This window comes from Nematostella vectensis, chromosome 6, assembly GCF_932526225.1.
Source record: "Nematostella vectensis chromosome 6, jaNemVect1.1, whole genome shotgun sequence".
Lineage (NCBI taxonomy): Eukaryota > Metazoa > Cnidaria > Anthozoa > Actiniaria > Edwardsiidae > Nematostella > Nematostella vectensis.
The window spans coordinates 8334051-8348796 of record NC_064039.1 but is presented as its reverse complement, the minus strand read 5'-3'; the positions used below and the strand labels follow the sequence as shown (position 1 = coordinate 8348796).

The 14746-nt window shown below is 39.7% G+C and overlaps 2 protein-coding genes and 1 long non-coding RNA gene across 3 annotated transcripts; 1 reads left to right on the top strand and 2 right to left on the bottom strand.

Moving 5' to 3' along the window:
• Window positions 1-393: 393 nt before the first annotated feature.
• Window positions 394-8463, top strand: LOC116615483 (GPI transamidase component PIG-T). Its single transcript, XM_048729638.1, has 14 exons — window positions 394-593; window positions 2219-2399; window positions 2745-2973; window positions 3080-3166; window positions 3355-3439; window positions 3506-3600; window positions 3952-4051; window positions 4536-4592; window positions 4774-4812; window positions 5494-5649; window positions 5811-5976; window positions 6602-6673; window positions 7114-8054; window positions 8289-8463. The coding sequence occupies exons 1-13, from the start codon at window positions 407-409 to the stop codon at window positions 7493-7495; spliced, it is 1836 nt and encodes a 611-aa protein (XP_048585595.1). The 5' UTR covers window positions 394-406; the 3' UTR covers window positions 7496-8054; window positions 8289-8463.
• LOC116615487 lies at window positions 4649-5926 on the bottom strand. Its single transcript, XR_004294959.2, has 2 exons — window positions 5785-5926; window positions 4649-5611 (listed from the first exon to the last, which is right to left on the bottom strand). It is a non-coding gene; the product is annotated as an uncharacterized LOC116615487 (long non-coding RNA).
• A 107-nt stretch (window positions 8464-8570) lies between the features above and the next one.
• Window positions 8571-14721, bottom strand: LOC5508368 (TBC1 domain family member 12). The gene is made up of 12 exons (XM_032377139.2): window positions 13605-14721; window positions 13363-13487; window positions 12899-13034; window positions 12331-12413; window positions 12095-12212; window positions 11528-11634; window positions 11055-11257; window positions 10605-10676; window positions 10399-10527; window positions 9830-9939; window positions 9565-9668; window positions 8571-9425 (listed from the first exon to the last, which is right to left on the bottom strand). Exons 1-12 carry the CDS (start codon window positions 14564-14566, stop codon window positions 9214-9216), a joined length of 2361 nt encoding a protein of 786 aa, XP_032233030.2. The 5' UTR covers window positions 14567-14721; the 3' UTR covers window positions 8571-9213.
• Between the last annotated feature and the right edge of the window lie 25 nt (window positions 14722-14746).

Here is a 14746-nt window from a genome sequence, read left to right as displayed (position 1 = left end):
ATCTTTATTGGGATATCGGTCCATTTGCGCGATTTGGGTAGCTTGGAAGGCCTGTTACACTCGTCATACACTTGAATGTGACTTCCGTTTTACCCTAGAAAAAAAATACATAAATCAATCAATAAATCAACCGAGGGTTGTCTAGTAAATTTGCCAGACCGCACGGCCAGTTTTGAAACCACCTGGCGTGGAGGTAAATAATCTTGTTTCAATACCAACCATCTTTTATGTAGGATTCAAAATTTGGAACAAAAACTATGTTCAACTAATCAACCCCAACTATATACCATTCTTGCCCAAATGACCCTCTCCGCCCCCTCCCCCCCCCCCCCCTCTAACCCCCTCCAAGAAGGCTAGGCTAAACGTATAATGTAGCGCCCAGTCCCCCTGGCGGAAATAATCCAAGATGGCGGCCTCTGTTGAAGTGTTGGTTGCAGTGACTCTGTATTTGGTCTTTATGTCGTCTATTTGCGATGCTGCAAAGGAGACCTTTCACGAGGAGCTGCTGATAAAGCCGCTACATACGGGACACGTGTACGCGTATTTCCAGTTCACCACTGAGTGGGATGTCCGTGTTTCTGACCGCCAGGCCTGTGAGTACGATTCATTCGTAGCGTATTTTTGTTAATGCATTTGTTGATGGAAAATGAGAGAGTGTAAAATAAAGCCGTCTGTTTTTTATCACTAGACAAGGATTTTTCTCTAAGCGTGTCATCAGTCTTGATGTGTGCTTTCCGATGTTATTAAGGTAGTGTGGTACCTATTATCGGACAGTGCCCTATTATCGGACACTCGAACAAAATCCTAACTCAAACAATAGGAAAACACGCCCAAAAATGACCCATAGAGTTGAAAAAACAACCTTCAGAAAACATGTATTCCGAAGCTTTTTACAAGTGTTTATTGTTTCACAAAACTAGAAATAATTTACTCTCACGCACTGCAAATTGGCGATTGAAATTTTCCCTTCACTTGAATATGCAAGGACGAAAAGAAGCTGTAAAAAAACAAGATTCACTGATTCGCTCGGCGAATCCACCATTTTGTTGTTCATTGCTATTTGGTCGGTGTTTCTTTAGACACTTCAGGATAGCTTGAAATGTTTGTACCTAGCCTCAGTGCCCTATTATTGGACAGCCAAGCAAACACCGATTGAAAGCACATTTTGCTGTGCAGTTTGTCATGCATTTGAATTGCTTGCTACAGCAAAGAAAAAGTCTCAAACTAAATTCTATCATGACTTTTGCAAAGTACATTTTTGTCAACAATCATTGCCTGCTGTATTTTTTTTGAAAATGAAGCATGATTTTCCTGTTATTTTTTGCGAAGGAATCTGCTGCCTGATAATAGGGCTTGGATGCTTGATAATAGGCAACAGCATCCGATTATAGGGCTTCACAACGATTGTTTTCTCCCAAATTTAACCATTGTATTTTTGTTATCTAGGTCGAATGATTATCTTTAAAAGTCAGTGATTTCTAGCTGTAAAACCTAAGATTCAAGTAAGTGATTAGTATGCAAGATATTTTAGCATAAATCTTAAGTGTCCGATAATAGGTACCATGACCTTATAGGGTGTTCACTTGAATTTAAGGATAAGTTACTTACTAGGCTGAAAATTAGATAATTTAAATCTTCCCTTCCTCTCTTACTTAATTAGCACTTCCTTTAGACTGATGTATAACCATGGATTACAAATTTAGAATATAAATCGTGACAAGCATTGGCTTCAGGCCCATACCCAGGGGGGTGCAAGGGGGTGTGAATGCATCCCCCCACAACGGCCGAAGGTCCCCTTCTGGTTCTTATTAGACGTGCTGTTTGTAGACAAAACTAAGCATAAGCTAGATCACTTGAATTTAACCCCACCCCCTCCCTGCCGAAAAATTAGATCCACTTTTTCGGATTCTGCCCCCCCCCCCCCCAGCCCCCCAAAGAAAAATCCTGGGTATGGGACTGGGCTTAAATATCGGGGTGTTTTATCACAGTTTTTTTTGGAGGGGGAGGGGAGTGTTGGTTAGTTTTGTTTATTTGTGACTCAATCTAAATAAATTTGTGGCTCAATCCAAATAAAAGCAACCATTTTTTCTCTATTCTGTCTTTATTACTGTAAAGTATCAATGAATATTGTGTTGTTATTATTAGTAGTTGCTATTTGTTGCTGACAACCTATAATTCTATTGATTTGATAACGATTTATTAATTTGATTTGATTTAGTCTCCCACTATGGTCTTTTCCCCAAGTCATTTGGTCAGATTGTCGATAAGTACTCTGTCAATGAGCTCCACTTCAGCCTTACCCAGGGCCAGTGGCAGCAAGGCCAATGGGGATACCCTTTGGTGAGCGCCCCACCAGGGGCAGAGCTATGGGTGTGGTTCCAGGAAAAGGTTATTGGCAGGTAAAAACCAGAATGAGTTATTTGTTGTAATAACCACAGGTGTTTGTAAGAAATAAATTTGAGGTGTAAGGTACATATACCCAGGGTGTGTTTGCACAAAAATGGGTCTTAAATGGTGTACTATAATAGTCTGCTATAAAGATGCCTTGGAAGGTCCAACAGAGCCCAAAATGTCACAACCAAAAATACTGGTTCTCCCTCTTTACTGGGACAGGTCTTCAGTGAGTGAATCCAATTGTTGGTTAATAATTTAATGCAACAGCTTGAGTGTATGAAAAGTGGTTTGATCTGTCAATCTTTGTTATGACACTTACCTGACTGAGGTTTTTGTTTGACTTTCTTCAGGGTTGACGAGAACTGGTCTGGATTAACACAAGCCATGTCTGGACAGTTCTGTGCATCCCTGAACTTCATAGACAAGAAGACATCAAGCACACCTCAACAGTCCTTCCGACCTGAGGGTGTGGCAACTGCTAATGACCCCACCCTCCTCAGATACGCGGCTCTCGGCAGGGAAGGAGTCTGCACAGAAAACCTCACGCCATGGAAGAAACTTTTGCCTTGTGATTCCAAAGTATGTTTGGAATTGAATAATAGCTATTATACAACAATTTACTATATAGCTGGTCTGGGGTCAGTTGTTTAATCAAACTGAATGCCCAACTTGATTGTGTTTGCAGGCTGGTTTGTCAACTTTATTGAATGGATTGATGGTGTATACTACAAACTACCATTCCATGGCTATTCATCTAAGGCCTGTGTGCAAGGTATACCCCTCATGTGAAATTTTTCGGCAGTAATAGGTAATGACAAAAAATCTAGTCATCATCTAATCACATCCACCCATTACACATTTTACATATGCTTCGTCAGTGCAATATATAGAACTACAGCAACTTTGAGATGATTGGCAATTGTGTTAGCTATATTGAATATGGTAAAATGCTTGTTACAGGACTCCGCGTGCACATCATACTCTCTAGAACTACAGCAAACCTTGTCAATTGTGATTGATCCTGTTCTGAGAAGCAAAAGGAAAGGTAGGGCAGATGATTATTTTTCTGTTCCACTAAGAGGAATTAAGAGGAATTTCTTCTGTTTGTAAGATTGGTCTTTTAGGAAGCTGTTTGGAAGGGCAATCAAGTCCAGCTGTCCATTGGCAACTACAAGTCTTGTTCTTGTTGACCTCACTATCAATGAGGTAACATTTCCTTTATTTATTTTATTTCAAGGCATAGCAGTCTCATCTCAAATGAAAATATGTCAGAGGACATTTACCCTGGGTACCAGAGGCTCCAAGCTTCACGGCTACAACGATTTGAGCGAAGTGAATGTAGTATCGGCATAGTACAAATCTTGTATGAATATATTAGCACCATAGTGAGGGTGGCTATCCGTTGCTCCAGAGGCTCGCTCGGTTCGCTCAAATTGTTGTCGCCGCAAAGCTTGAAGCCTTTGGTACCCAGGGTAGAGGACATGGTACCTCTGTCACCAAGAGGAGCATCTCTATTTTTAAATATAATTATTTGGTTTCTTTTATTATTATTCTTAGACTGGATCTCGATTTTCCTTGAAACCCCCACCAACCAAAATCCTCAATAGACAATTGTCACCAGACCTGAAATATGGAGTGTATGATGTTAGAGAATTAGGTAAGAGATTGATGGCAGTATTAGTCTGTTAAGTGACCAGTTTCTCTCCTTCAAGCAACCAAAATACTAATATTAGGAATTAACACTGTTCCATCCAAACAATGACAAGGAAGGGATAAGCCCCTCCTAGCAATCTAAATATTTATAAGAAAAAAAATTGGCTTTAGTAAGGTTTATGAACTATCTGTGTTATATGATTTTTATGACCAATTTTCAAGGAAATTTGAGTCTTGCCATAGTTTAAAAGGTCAATCCATATGCTGTGTTTTAAAACATTCAATTATTGGGTTTTCAATTTGTAATTTTTCAATTAAATTTTTTTTATCCCAAACAAATATAAATGTCCATAAAATCATTATGGATAAGATTTGTGATAATTCTGTGAACATTTAGAAAAAAAAAAATCAATTCTCCGCTGATGTTTTTGTCCTTTTCTATTATGTATTGTCTGTACTTGGTAACATTGTTTGACTATTTTCTCCAGTCAACTCCAAGTCTGAGGGCAACATAGTCTTCAAGTGGCAGCAGCAACCTGCCAAAGGTTGGAATTGTGATTATAGTTGTTAATAAATCATGGTTTTAAACAGACTTCCTGTGTGAGGTGTCAATATAAATTGAATGCTTTTTTTTATCTTTGTAGCACTCCTTAAAGTCAAAATTTCGTTCCTGTTCGCTATTGATATATTCTTATCCAGTACTAACTGCTAGTTATGTTTTTACAGAAGAATTGCCACAGTTTTATGCACACAGATTTCTCACAGGTAAAGTTACTACCACATCGGCATATGGAGTCATAACTTAGTGAAGAATCCCAAGTGAGAAAGTTCCTCACTTTAAAAGATTTCACTTTTTGTGGCTAACAGTGATTAAAAAAGCGCCCCCTCCCTAGCCTGCGTAGCAAGCATTTCTGTAGCGGTGTAGCCAGGATTTTTAACAGGAGGGGGCCTAAAAGGCGCATTCAAAGCATTTTCTCCTGTATTTTAGATAATTTCTCATACATTTACTGTCTCATACATTTACCTTTTGGCTGCTAAAAGGGGGGCCGGGCCCCCTAGGCCACCCCCTGGCTACGCCCCTGCCCCCGTTTGAGCTCTAAAAGATCTAAACAAAAGCATCACTTGAATGGTGTCAATCTATGTATTTATACACATAATAAAAAAAAACCCTTCATGAAAGACCCAAAAAATTAAATAAGCGGCCCAGGTGCTTATTCAGATCAACATGGTATCCTCATGGCATAACCTTTCATCTTCCAATTGACCATCAAAATTTACAATCACAAAATAATTTTTTTTCTACTAGAAGGATATCTGTTTTTAGGCTATATAAATAAAATGAAACATCTGTAACGTCGCTTTTTGGTATATAATTTAATATTATTATTATTAATAGTAGTGGCTTGTTGCATACAGTTGCCAATAGGTTTTTTTGCTGTCTTCCAGGGTTTGGCGAGGAGAAAGGTGGCATCACCACGTTGTTGTATAATAACCATGCCAGCAAGCCCTTGTCTGTGGTGTACTTTGCTACCTATCCGTGGTTTCTGAGGATGTTCCTTCACACCTTGAGGATAGAGAGCAATGGGAAAGCTGTTAAACCAGGTATTCCCGAGGATTTTCAAACACATCATTTGTGTTTACTACATTATTTGAGCCCCACTTTGTCAACAAAGCATGTCATGACGTAATATTTATCCTAGTTTTGTCAGAATTGCTGTGCAGCGAAATCTCAATAACCTCTGGTTTTTCTTCTTCTTTTCCAGGCAACTTGTTCTTCGTTCCTGCCCAGGACCGCCAGCGACCGTACACACTGGAGCTCGAACTAACATTACCGCCTAACTCGGTCACTCGACTCACTATCCAGTTCAACAGGGGCTTCCTGAAGTGGACTGAGCACCCGCCTGATGCTCATCACGGCTTCTATATCACGTGAGTTTGTACTTCCACGTAATCAATACACGTGGACTCTGCACCCACGTGACGGTTATCGCGGCTTCTATATCACGTGATTTTGTCCTTGTCATGTGGTTCCTGATAATTTGAATCTTACAGCAATGTACGTCTGAGTCATAAACGGGCGATCAAGGCTGCATTGCTCTTTCTTCTTTTGTATCAGTTATTTAACATTTTTACTGTTTGATGACGATGGTATCCTAAACAGATTTTCCGTTTACTAAGCTGTTTAACAAAAGGCTTAAAGGACACTCTGCTCGCGGCTCATAGAATTATTTTTATTCCAGGTTGTTGGCGATAGGTAGTTCATTCCATCGTGTTGCGATAGGTATTTCATTCAAGCTTGTTGTGATAGGTATTTCATTCCTGCGTGTTGTGATAGGTATTTCATTCCAGCGTGTTGTGATTTGTATTTTATTCCGGCTTGTTGTCATAGGTATTTCATTCGAGCTTGTTGACGTAGGTATTTTATTCCAGCTTGTTGTGATAGGTATTTCATTCCAGCTTGTTGTCAAAGGCATTTCATTCCAGCTTGTTGTGACAGGTATTTCAATCCAGCTTGTTGCGATAGTATTTAATTCAAGCTTGTTGTATGTTGCAGGTCTGCAGTCATCACGGCGCAGCTAGACACTCCCTTTCCTTGCCGCAACAACCGTACATTTGTTCTCTCAAGGTAATAAGCGCCTCACCTTAACGTATTTCACAATAGGCTTCGATGACGAGGGGGACTTATTCTAGCAATTAGGAATATACGAGTAAGTTTCTCACACTGTGACTTTTGTCGGTTGACTGTTTGATTGATTGGTCTTGTTTTGCGTTTATGTTAAAATATTTTCAAGAAGTACGCAGCTGCTTTGTCTCCTATTATCTTTGTTCTACAAAGGAGTTCTTTTGTCTCTATTCTTTTCGTTCTTTGTTTCGAGGTGCGGATATTGTTCATTTGCCCAATCAAATCGCAGCTTGTAAGAGCTGCGTACTGACCCTTTTCAAGAGCTTTCATTTTAGCAGTATTTTCGTACAACGCTGCTTCAGTTTAAAGATTTCCATGTTTATTATTGCCATAAGTTGGTGAATGCGAGATATTTACTAAACCATGTTGTCGTTCTTTTATAGGGAAATCAGCGGCAAAAATCCTGGTCCTGGATTTGTCCGTTTGCACACGGAATCTCTTCTTGTTACCCTCCCAACCCCTGATTTCAGCATGCCGTACAACGTCATCTGCCTCGCTTGCACGGTGCTCGCCATCGCCTTTGGCTCCTACCATAACTTATGCACCCGCCGGTTTGAACAAGTTAGCAACAAGACCCTGGCAGCGCAGGGAATGATGGGTAAAGTAAGGTCATTTTTGAGGAGGGTAAAAGAAAGGTTTTTCGGAAAGAAAGGACAAGAGACCATCGCCAAAACTGGAAAAGGAACACTTGCGGAGAAAGAGGATAAGACAACGGCTGGACAGGAAGAAAACACAGAGCATGCTCAGTCTGATAAAAAAGAATAAGTGAGCCTGCGTATTCTTGGAGACAAGCGGTAAATGCGAGTGCTTTAAAATAATCTACCGCAGAAGAAAGAAACGCCGGATACAAGATCGTGAAGCATGTGACGCCTGAGACCAGATCGGGAATCTTGTGTCGCCCTGAGATAAGATCGGGAATTCTGTGGCGCCTGAGAATTCGCCTGAGAATTTGGGGATTCCAAGTCAGTTGGAGATGTTTTAGGGCGATGAGAGACTTGTGTAAGACACAACTATAAAAGCGTGGCTGTCTTTAAACACATCAACAAACAGGCTAAAAAAGGATGTCGTAGTTGAGGAAAGCGAAAAGCCTGAACAAAGGATTTGCGGAGCGATTGAAAAAGGCTAAAGTTACGGGGTGCTTTGAGCCCACGTTAAACCAATAGGCGAGCAAGGAGTCGATACATCCGTCACATTTAATGGGTATTCAATTTCCTCGACTTTCCTTAAAATGTGACGCGTGTATAGCTGTTTTTGCTCAGGATCATATTCACTGGTTTATTTGCGTAATGTAAGTATTAGATTATTATCATCGCTCATACGGTATGTTTCTCCCCATGACAGGTTCTCCAATAGGGTTCTGGATTCCGGATCCTAGTGTGTGGATTCCGGATTCCATGTGGGTTTTTTCTCGTGGATTCCGGATCCCAGCAGCATGGATTCCGGATTCCATATTTCATTTTTTCATGGATTCCGGATTCCATATCTCATTTTTTCATGGATTCCGGATTCCATATCTCATTTTTTCATGGATTCCGGATTACCTGTCATTGGGCGATATGTTTGCTCATACTGTCTGTTTTAAAGCCAGCCGAAAGGTGCTAGATGCCATGCGTACACACCACAAGATGAAAGGACACGGATTACGCCAGAAATAACATAAAACTGTGGAGGACGGAACAGCGAGACGTCGCAAAAATGTCTCAAGTGATAAAATAAAATAACTTTAAATCATGTTACCGCTTATTTTATTTTTACCGCTCATTTCTAGTGTGCGCCCCGCGCTAAAGCACTAACATAATGTTCCCTCTATACTACTGCATGGCACTGAGATGTGACAATCTCGATAATACACGATATTTATTTACTGTATTTTTTTCTGCATACTGTATATCTATAATACAGAGACTATGTACAACTTGTGATAGAATTACTACAATGGGTCATATTATCTCTGTTCAAAAATTTAATATGCTCGACGTGCCGCACACAAGGCAGAATCATGCCTACCCGACCCTCTAATTTTGATGTTCTAAACTAATTTTATTATCCATAATAACGTAAAAAAAACTACAGTGATGTTAAACATGGTAACAAAATATAAAATAAACAAAAATGATTGCATGATTGGCTTGAAAATCTAGCTAAGACTAGCACCCTGGAAATATAAACGGCCATACAAAATGCTGCTCTACTCGAAACCAACAATTACCCCCAATATGCTTAACAAAAATATTAAGTAGTGAACTGTATGTTTGGTATATCATACATGCTCCAACATGGTGAAAAACAGTTGATGAGATGACCAACATAAACGACCCTTTATCACCAACTCATTTGAAGAGGCGATCAGAATCACCGTGTATTTTGACCACAAATAAATTATCTCAGGCAATTCAACTAAGTTGGTAGCTGTTTCATCTTTGTCATACTAAGGCTTGCGACGCACTAAGGCTATCTAAAGCTTTGTGACGTAGCAAGGCCATCTATTTAGCAGATGCTGTGACTGTCTTGATTTGGGTTGCGAGCTCTTTCTGTGTTGCTAAAATCTGGTTAAACTTGGTTTTGGTGAGATTGATGGACGAGATGCAGTCAAAGAGATTGTTAACTGGGATGTCATCTGGAAGCTTGGTGAGGAACTGGCCCAAGTGAATGAAGTCCATCTCGAGTAAGTCGTCTTGGTAGAACTTCAGAATACCTTAGAAAAAATAAACAACAGCTAATGAGTGACTTTTGGCAATAAGGAAGAGTGCCCATATACTGTAGAATGGCATCACAAACATGGCATGGCATCACAAACAAGTCAATAATCGATTATGCCACTTGAAGGTACCTACCTAATGCTGTCCTAAATAAGAAGTCATCGCCATCTCGACAAAACACGTCCCAGACCCGGCAAGCGACGTCCAGAGGGAGAGACTTGCTGAACAGAGTGAAGATCCTGGGGGTAATAATATTCCACATATTAGAGTGAAGATTCTGGAGTATTAAACATTCCACACATCAAGCACTTACGCTATAAGTTAGCAAAACCGAAAGAATGAGATCAACTTCTAATCGTTCGAATTGTTGGAGGTTTTTAGAAATGGAAACTGTACTTACCAGTCAATCAAATACATGTCAGGGGAGAAGCTCTCGTGGTGAAAGTGTTCGTGCAGTTTGTTGAGAAACTCAGACAGCAGTATCTCGAACGTAGCGAAGTACGCTTTCATCTAAAAGAAATGGACGAAATGCTTCATTATTCCAATGAGGCTTAGCTATCTCATGAAGATTATGCTTGGGCTTATTTTCTCTCACGTTTCTCGCTAGTACAAGGACGTGTGTAAATACTTTCAAGGAGCTGAGAGCAGTGCAAGAGCGAACGGTTTCGGTTTAAAAAGTATGATGGCACATGACGCCGAGAAAGTATGATGGCGATAACGACCGTTGGCCTCGTGATTTTTTTCAGGTGAAGGTAAATGTGTTGCATTTCTATGGCGAAAGTCCTATACAGGGTAATGTACTGAGTTTGGGGTTCTTATCTGAGAAGAGGAGGGATTCAAATTCGCCGATAGAGAAAGTTTTTACACCTCTTTAAACATCCGAACCCGACTGGTTAACCCTGGTTCACTGTCTTGAAAAGTGAAGCTCGTGGAACTGAGCTACCGCTATCTGTATAGTAAGTAGCCTACCATAGGGTGATCAACTCTGAAGAATGCCAGCTGGCACGGTTTGTTCAGAAGGTTGGCAAAGCTGATGAATGCATCTGGTGGTTCTAGGTTCAGTAACAGGACAGCAGCTATGAACGACATGCCTTGAACCTGAAGGCAAACAGAGATATTCTCAATACATCACAAACCTAACAACTTTGACGACCAAGATCTTGTTATTTACTTACATATCCAACATCAGGCCTATAGCATGTGTAGGCGCCTAGTATACTGTGAAGGACATCATGGAAGGGACCACCCTGGGGTAAAGAGCAAAGTTTAGTAAAGTTCAATTGCATTGAAGATACTACCCTTAGGTAAAGAAGAAGGTAAAGACCCTTGGGTAAACAGTAAGGAGCATTTCTGCTACTGTATTATTTTTCAGTTGCATTGGGGTTTAAAGTCTCTGATGCAGCATTTGTGTAGCAAACAAAACTTTGTTTAACAGAAACAGAAAACCAATGGATAAGGCCTTTTGATTGAGGTTACTTCTGACTGCAGGGCTAGAAATCACTAAAAAAAACTGTGCAGATACTCAAGCAATCAGCATCGTCATACATTAGCTTATTTGGAGGCTTTTTCAATGGCTTTCAAATCGGTGCTGCAACTAGACAGACAGTGAATGAATGTAGGTTCACCTCTTGAAAGATGCACAGTGATGGAAATGTTCTTGAGACATCCAACATAATCAGCTCCACTTTATGCTCACTGCTAACGACCGACATGGGGTAGTCATTGGTAGGTAACTCAGCCACGCTGCCACTCTCTTTGTTTTTCTTGCGATTATTGCGGGTAACCATGAGTTTCTCATACGCATGCGATTGGAAGATGTCAAACAATTCTAAAAAAGAAATTGATGGACATTCAGGAACGGATATTACACGGATTGATATATATCAAGAAAAACTACCACTCAATACTTGTCTGCGACACCTGGTCATTAAACAAACTGAAACATTGGGAAAACTTTTCTAGAACTGTAGAACAAAGTGGTGAAATGTCTTTATTATTTTTTATTTTACTTGACTTTTATCTTACCATAAGGAATGTAAAGGTTCATGCCTAACATTCATCTCACTATAAGTTAATCGTTGCCTAACTTTCTTCTTACCATAAGTAATCTGAAGGTCGTTGCCTATGGCTAACTTCCAAATCTTCCCTCTGACACTTGGAGGGAGACCTTGCCACCACAGCTCTTTTGCCTTGCGTGAGTGCTTCCTGGAATAGTACAGAGTGATACTTGGTGTAGCATAGCATTTACAGAGTAAGTACGCAGCTGCTTTGTCTCCTATTATTGTTTGTTCTACAAAGGAGTTCTTTTGTCTCTATTCTTCTCGTTCTTTGTGTTGAGGTGCGAATATTGTTCATTTGCCCAATCAAATTGCAGCTTGTAAGAGCTGACCCTATTTACAGTACTAGCATGATATCTTTTAAATGCTAACCAATTGAGAAGTTTGAAAAAGAATAACTACCTGGAGGAAAGGAAATATGCTACATTATCAGTTTACAGGAGTTAAGTAGCAGGTTCCTATAGTTAATGCAGGGTGGAGTTTACTTTTTTTAATATCTTCATTTCATTAGTTAATGTAGGATGAAGCTTGTTCTTTTTAATATCAACATTTCATTAGTGAATGCAGGGTAAAGATTACCTTATTTAATATCAACATTATTTACTTACATGGATTCCCAGTTTGGAAGGATCTCAGATGTCCAGACACAGGCAGCAGATGAGATAACCTTCTCTTGTTTGCTCTTCTGCTTCATTTCTTTTTCCTGCCTTTTCTTGTCCCTTAATTCTGAAAATTAACATTTGACATAACTGATATGCTGTTTAAAATAAAACACAGCATCTATACATAATTATCTGAAACAAATAAATGGATAGCTGAAAATATCATGGCCCAAGGAATGCACCTTTCTTCTTGGCCTCTGCAACCATAGCTTCATACATCTGTCTGTGCTTTTTCTCTTCTGCTGCCGACTTTGCTGGGAGATTACTAAAAACAAGAACATTCAATTAAAGTATTGTTAAAGATTTTTTTTTAAATAAATACAAGTACTTGCCTATTACCAAATAAAACAGCTCAACTGTCATATTTAATGCTTCAAAATGAAAAACATCCTCATATCTTATTGGTACTTTACTTTGTGTCACTTAAACTTCCCAATTGTCATGGGCAGCATCATTGTACTGCACATGTCTGGAGTCAGTGTTTATTGTAGGTTTTTAATTGTCTACAAACAGTTGAACTTTAAGCTGTCAATGCCTTGTTAAAATAATATGCAATATTTCATTGAAAACTATTTTTTTTGACAGTTTGTGGTCTTTCCTTTGAATTTAAGTCCCCCACATGTACCAAAGGCTCAAAAGTCAATATTAGAATTTGACTGCAATTCATTGTGTCTGGGCCGGAGAGCTATTGCAAAGCCCTTACCATGACACTGCCCCTTTAAAGCAAATGTATGCTAGAATTGTTCAAACCTTGGTCGGTTTTCAAATATCAGTGCTGTTGTTGAGCTGGGTACTGCTGCAGAATTGCGCTTGAGAGACAAGAACTTTGGTTTTGAAGATGAGGATGTGCTGGCCTCTGCACCAAAAGACCTTCTTTTCATGCTACCTGCAGATCCACATTGTGAAACAGTTGTTTAAAAATCATTTCATAAAAAAGGAAAATAAATACAGGAAAAAAGTAAAGATGTACTGTACACTTAGGGAAACAATGGGGCATGCTTTGAGATTCTAAAAAAGGTGATGTTGTGCATACCAAAGACCAAGAATCTTTTCCTTAGAAATATTTTAAAGTCATGTGATGCAGATAACCTAATGATATCAGCTTTTTTTTAATAAATGACTAATGTGATCTAGTTTGTAAGACAAGTATCAGTTAATTAACCAAACAAGTAAGCAGTCCACAACAACAATTTGAATAAACTCTAAGCACAAACCTTGTTGAAATGATGTTTTATTCCCTTCTTCCTGGGGTTTACTAATCTCTTTTGGTGGAACTTTTCCAAACAGCTTCCACCCTGCAGTCTGACCACCCTCATTACCAGATCTTGAAAACAATGCTCTGCTCATAACAACAGAGATACATCAGATAGTGCTAAATAGTAGGATTCATTCATAAACGAATAGAAGAAGTTAGTTTCTTCATCTCTCAAGCTCTAAATTTCTGAACATCACTCACTTGATTCCATTTGGTTTGGTTGTGGGATTTCCAGAGTCCGTTAAATCTTGGTCTGAAGATAAACTTGACTTGGAGCCAACATTAGGGGCATATGTATTAAGAGATTTTGGTACCCATGACGACACAAACTCATCCGTGGTCAATCTGGACATTTCATGAAAAAGTTCAGGACTAAAACTGCGGCTATCAGCAAGCGGGATCTCCTCCATTTCCTCATCACGCACAGTAGAAGTAATGCCACTATCCTCAGCACAGCTAGCAATTGAGGATGCAGCACTGAATTCACTAGATGGGGACTCAGAGTATGCACTGTCCTTACCATTAATTGTCTCTGTGTGGGATGTGGCATTTTTATGTGCCTGGAACAATTCTGGTTCACTTATATCTGAGATTGGAGATCCAGTATTTGCACCACACAATCTATAACATTCTGTTCCAAACTCTTTACCTGAGTGTTGTTTATTCGTATCAAAACTAGGACCTTCCGTCTTACCATCCACGGAGGTTATTGTGATTTGGGATCCGTTTCCGGTATCATGTTCCAAACTCACGTTACTGAAATTAGAATCTTTACAAGACAAAACTTGTTCTGTATCCGATGCCGCATGAAATTTCTTCTCAATAAAAGCATTTTCGTTTACAAAACCTTGTGAAATAGTCTCTGTTGTGTCCGATGTAGAAATACTTTCGCAACTAGAAACGACATCAAAGGCGATATCTCCGATAGCATTTCGGCTTTTGTCAGATTTCACATCCTCAGAGGTCTTCGCTGACTCATCAGCTTTATCATAGAGCAAATCACTGCTCTCGACGTCGCTCACTGCTGACAATTCTCCATCAACCGCGTCAGAGTCCTCCCGCAGGAGAGGAACACAGTCCCGTTTAGGACTTGCTTCCTTCTTCGGCACAGGACCAGCAGTAGACCGCCCTTCAGTCCCTCTACCGGGTTCTTGACACGCCATAAAACACCAGATTCAGCCTTCTCTCGCAAGTGGAATCATCATTCGCAGAAAGTTTCAGATTCGACGTATAAATAATGTTTCAAGCATATCTTTAAGTGTTATTTGCTCATTCAACTATGCAGAAAGAAATGTATAAATAACAGAGTTTGAACGCCATATTGAATTTCGGTATCCCTGTCC

Bases quoted from the DNA above. Each gene is read 5' to 3' on its own strand.
- LOC116615483 (XM_048729638.1), top strand. From the start codon at position 407: ATGGCGGCCTCTGTTGAAGTGTTGGTTGCAGTGACTCTGTATTTGGTC. The intron at 3,167-3,354 runs GTATACCCCTCA...TGCTTGTTACAG, and splicing joins ATCTAAGGCCTGTGTGCAAG to GACTCCGCGTGCACATCATA. The intron at 5,977-6,601 runs GTGAGTTTGTAC...TGTATGTTGCAG, and splicing joins CATCACGGCTTCTATATCAC to GTCTGCAGTCATCACGGCGC.
- LOC5508368 (XM_032377139.2), bottom strand. From the start codon at position 14,566: ATGGCGTGTCAAGAACCCGGTAGAGGGACTGAAGGGCGGTCTACTGCT. The intron at 12,213-12,330 runs GTGCATTCCTTG...GTTAATTTTCAG, and splicing joins TGCAGAGGCCAAGAAGAAAG to AATTAAGGGACAAGAAAAGG. The intron at 10,528-10,604 runs GTAAGTAAATAA...GTTTGCCTTCAG, and splicing joins ATAGGCCTGATGTTGGATAT to GTTCAAGGCATGTCGTTCAT.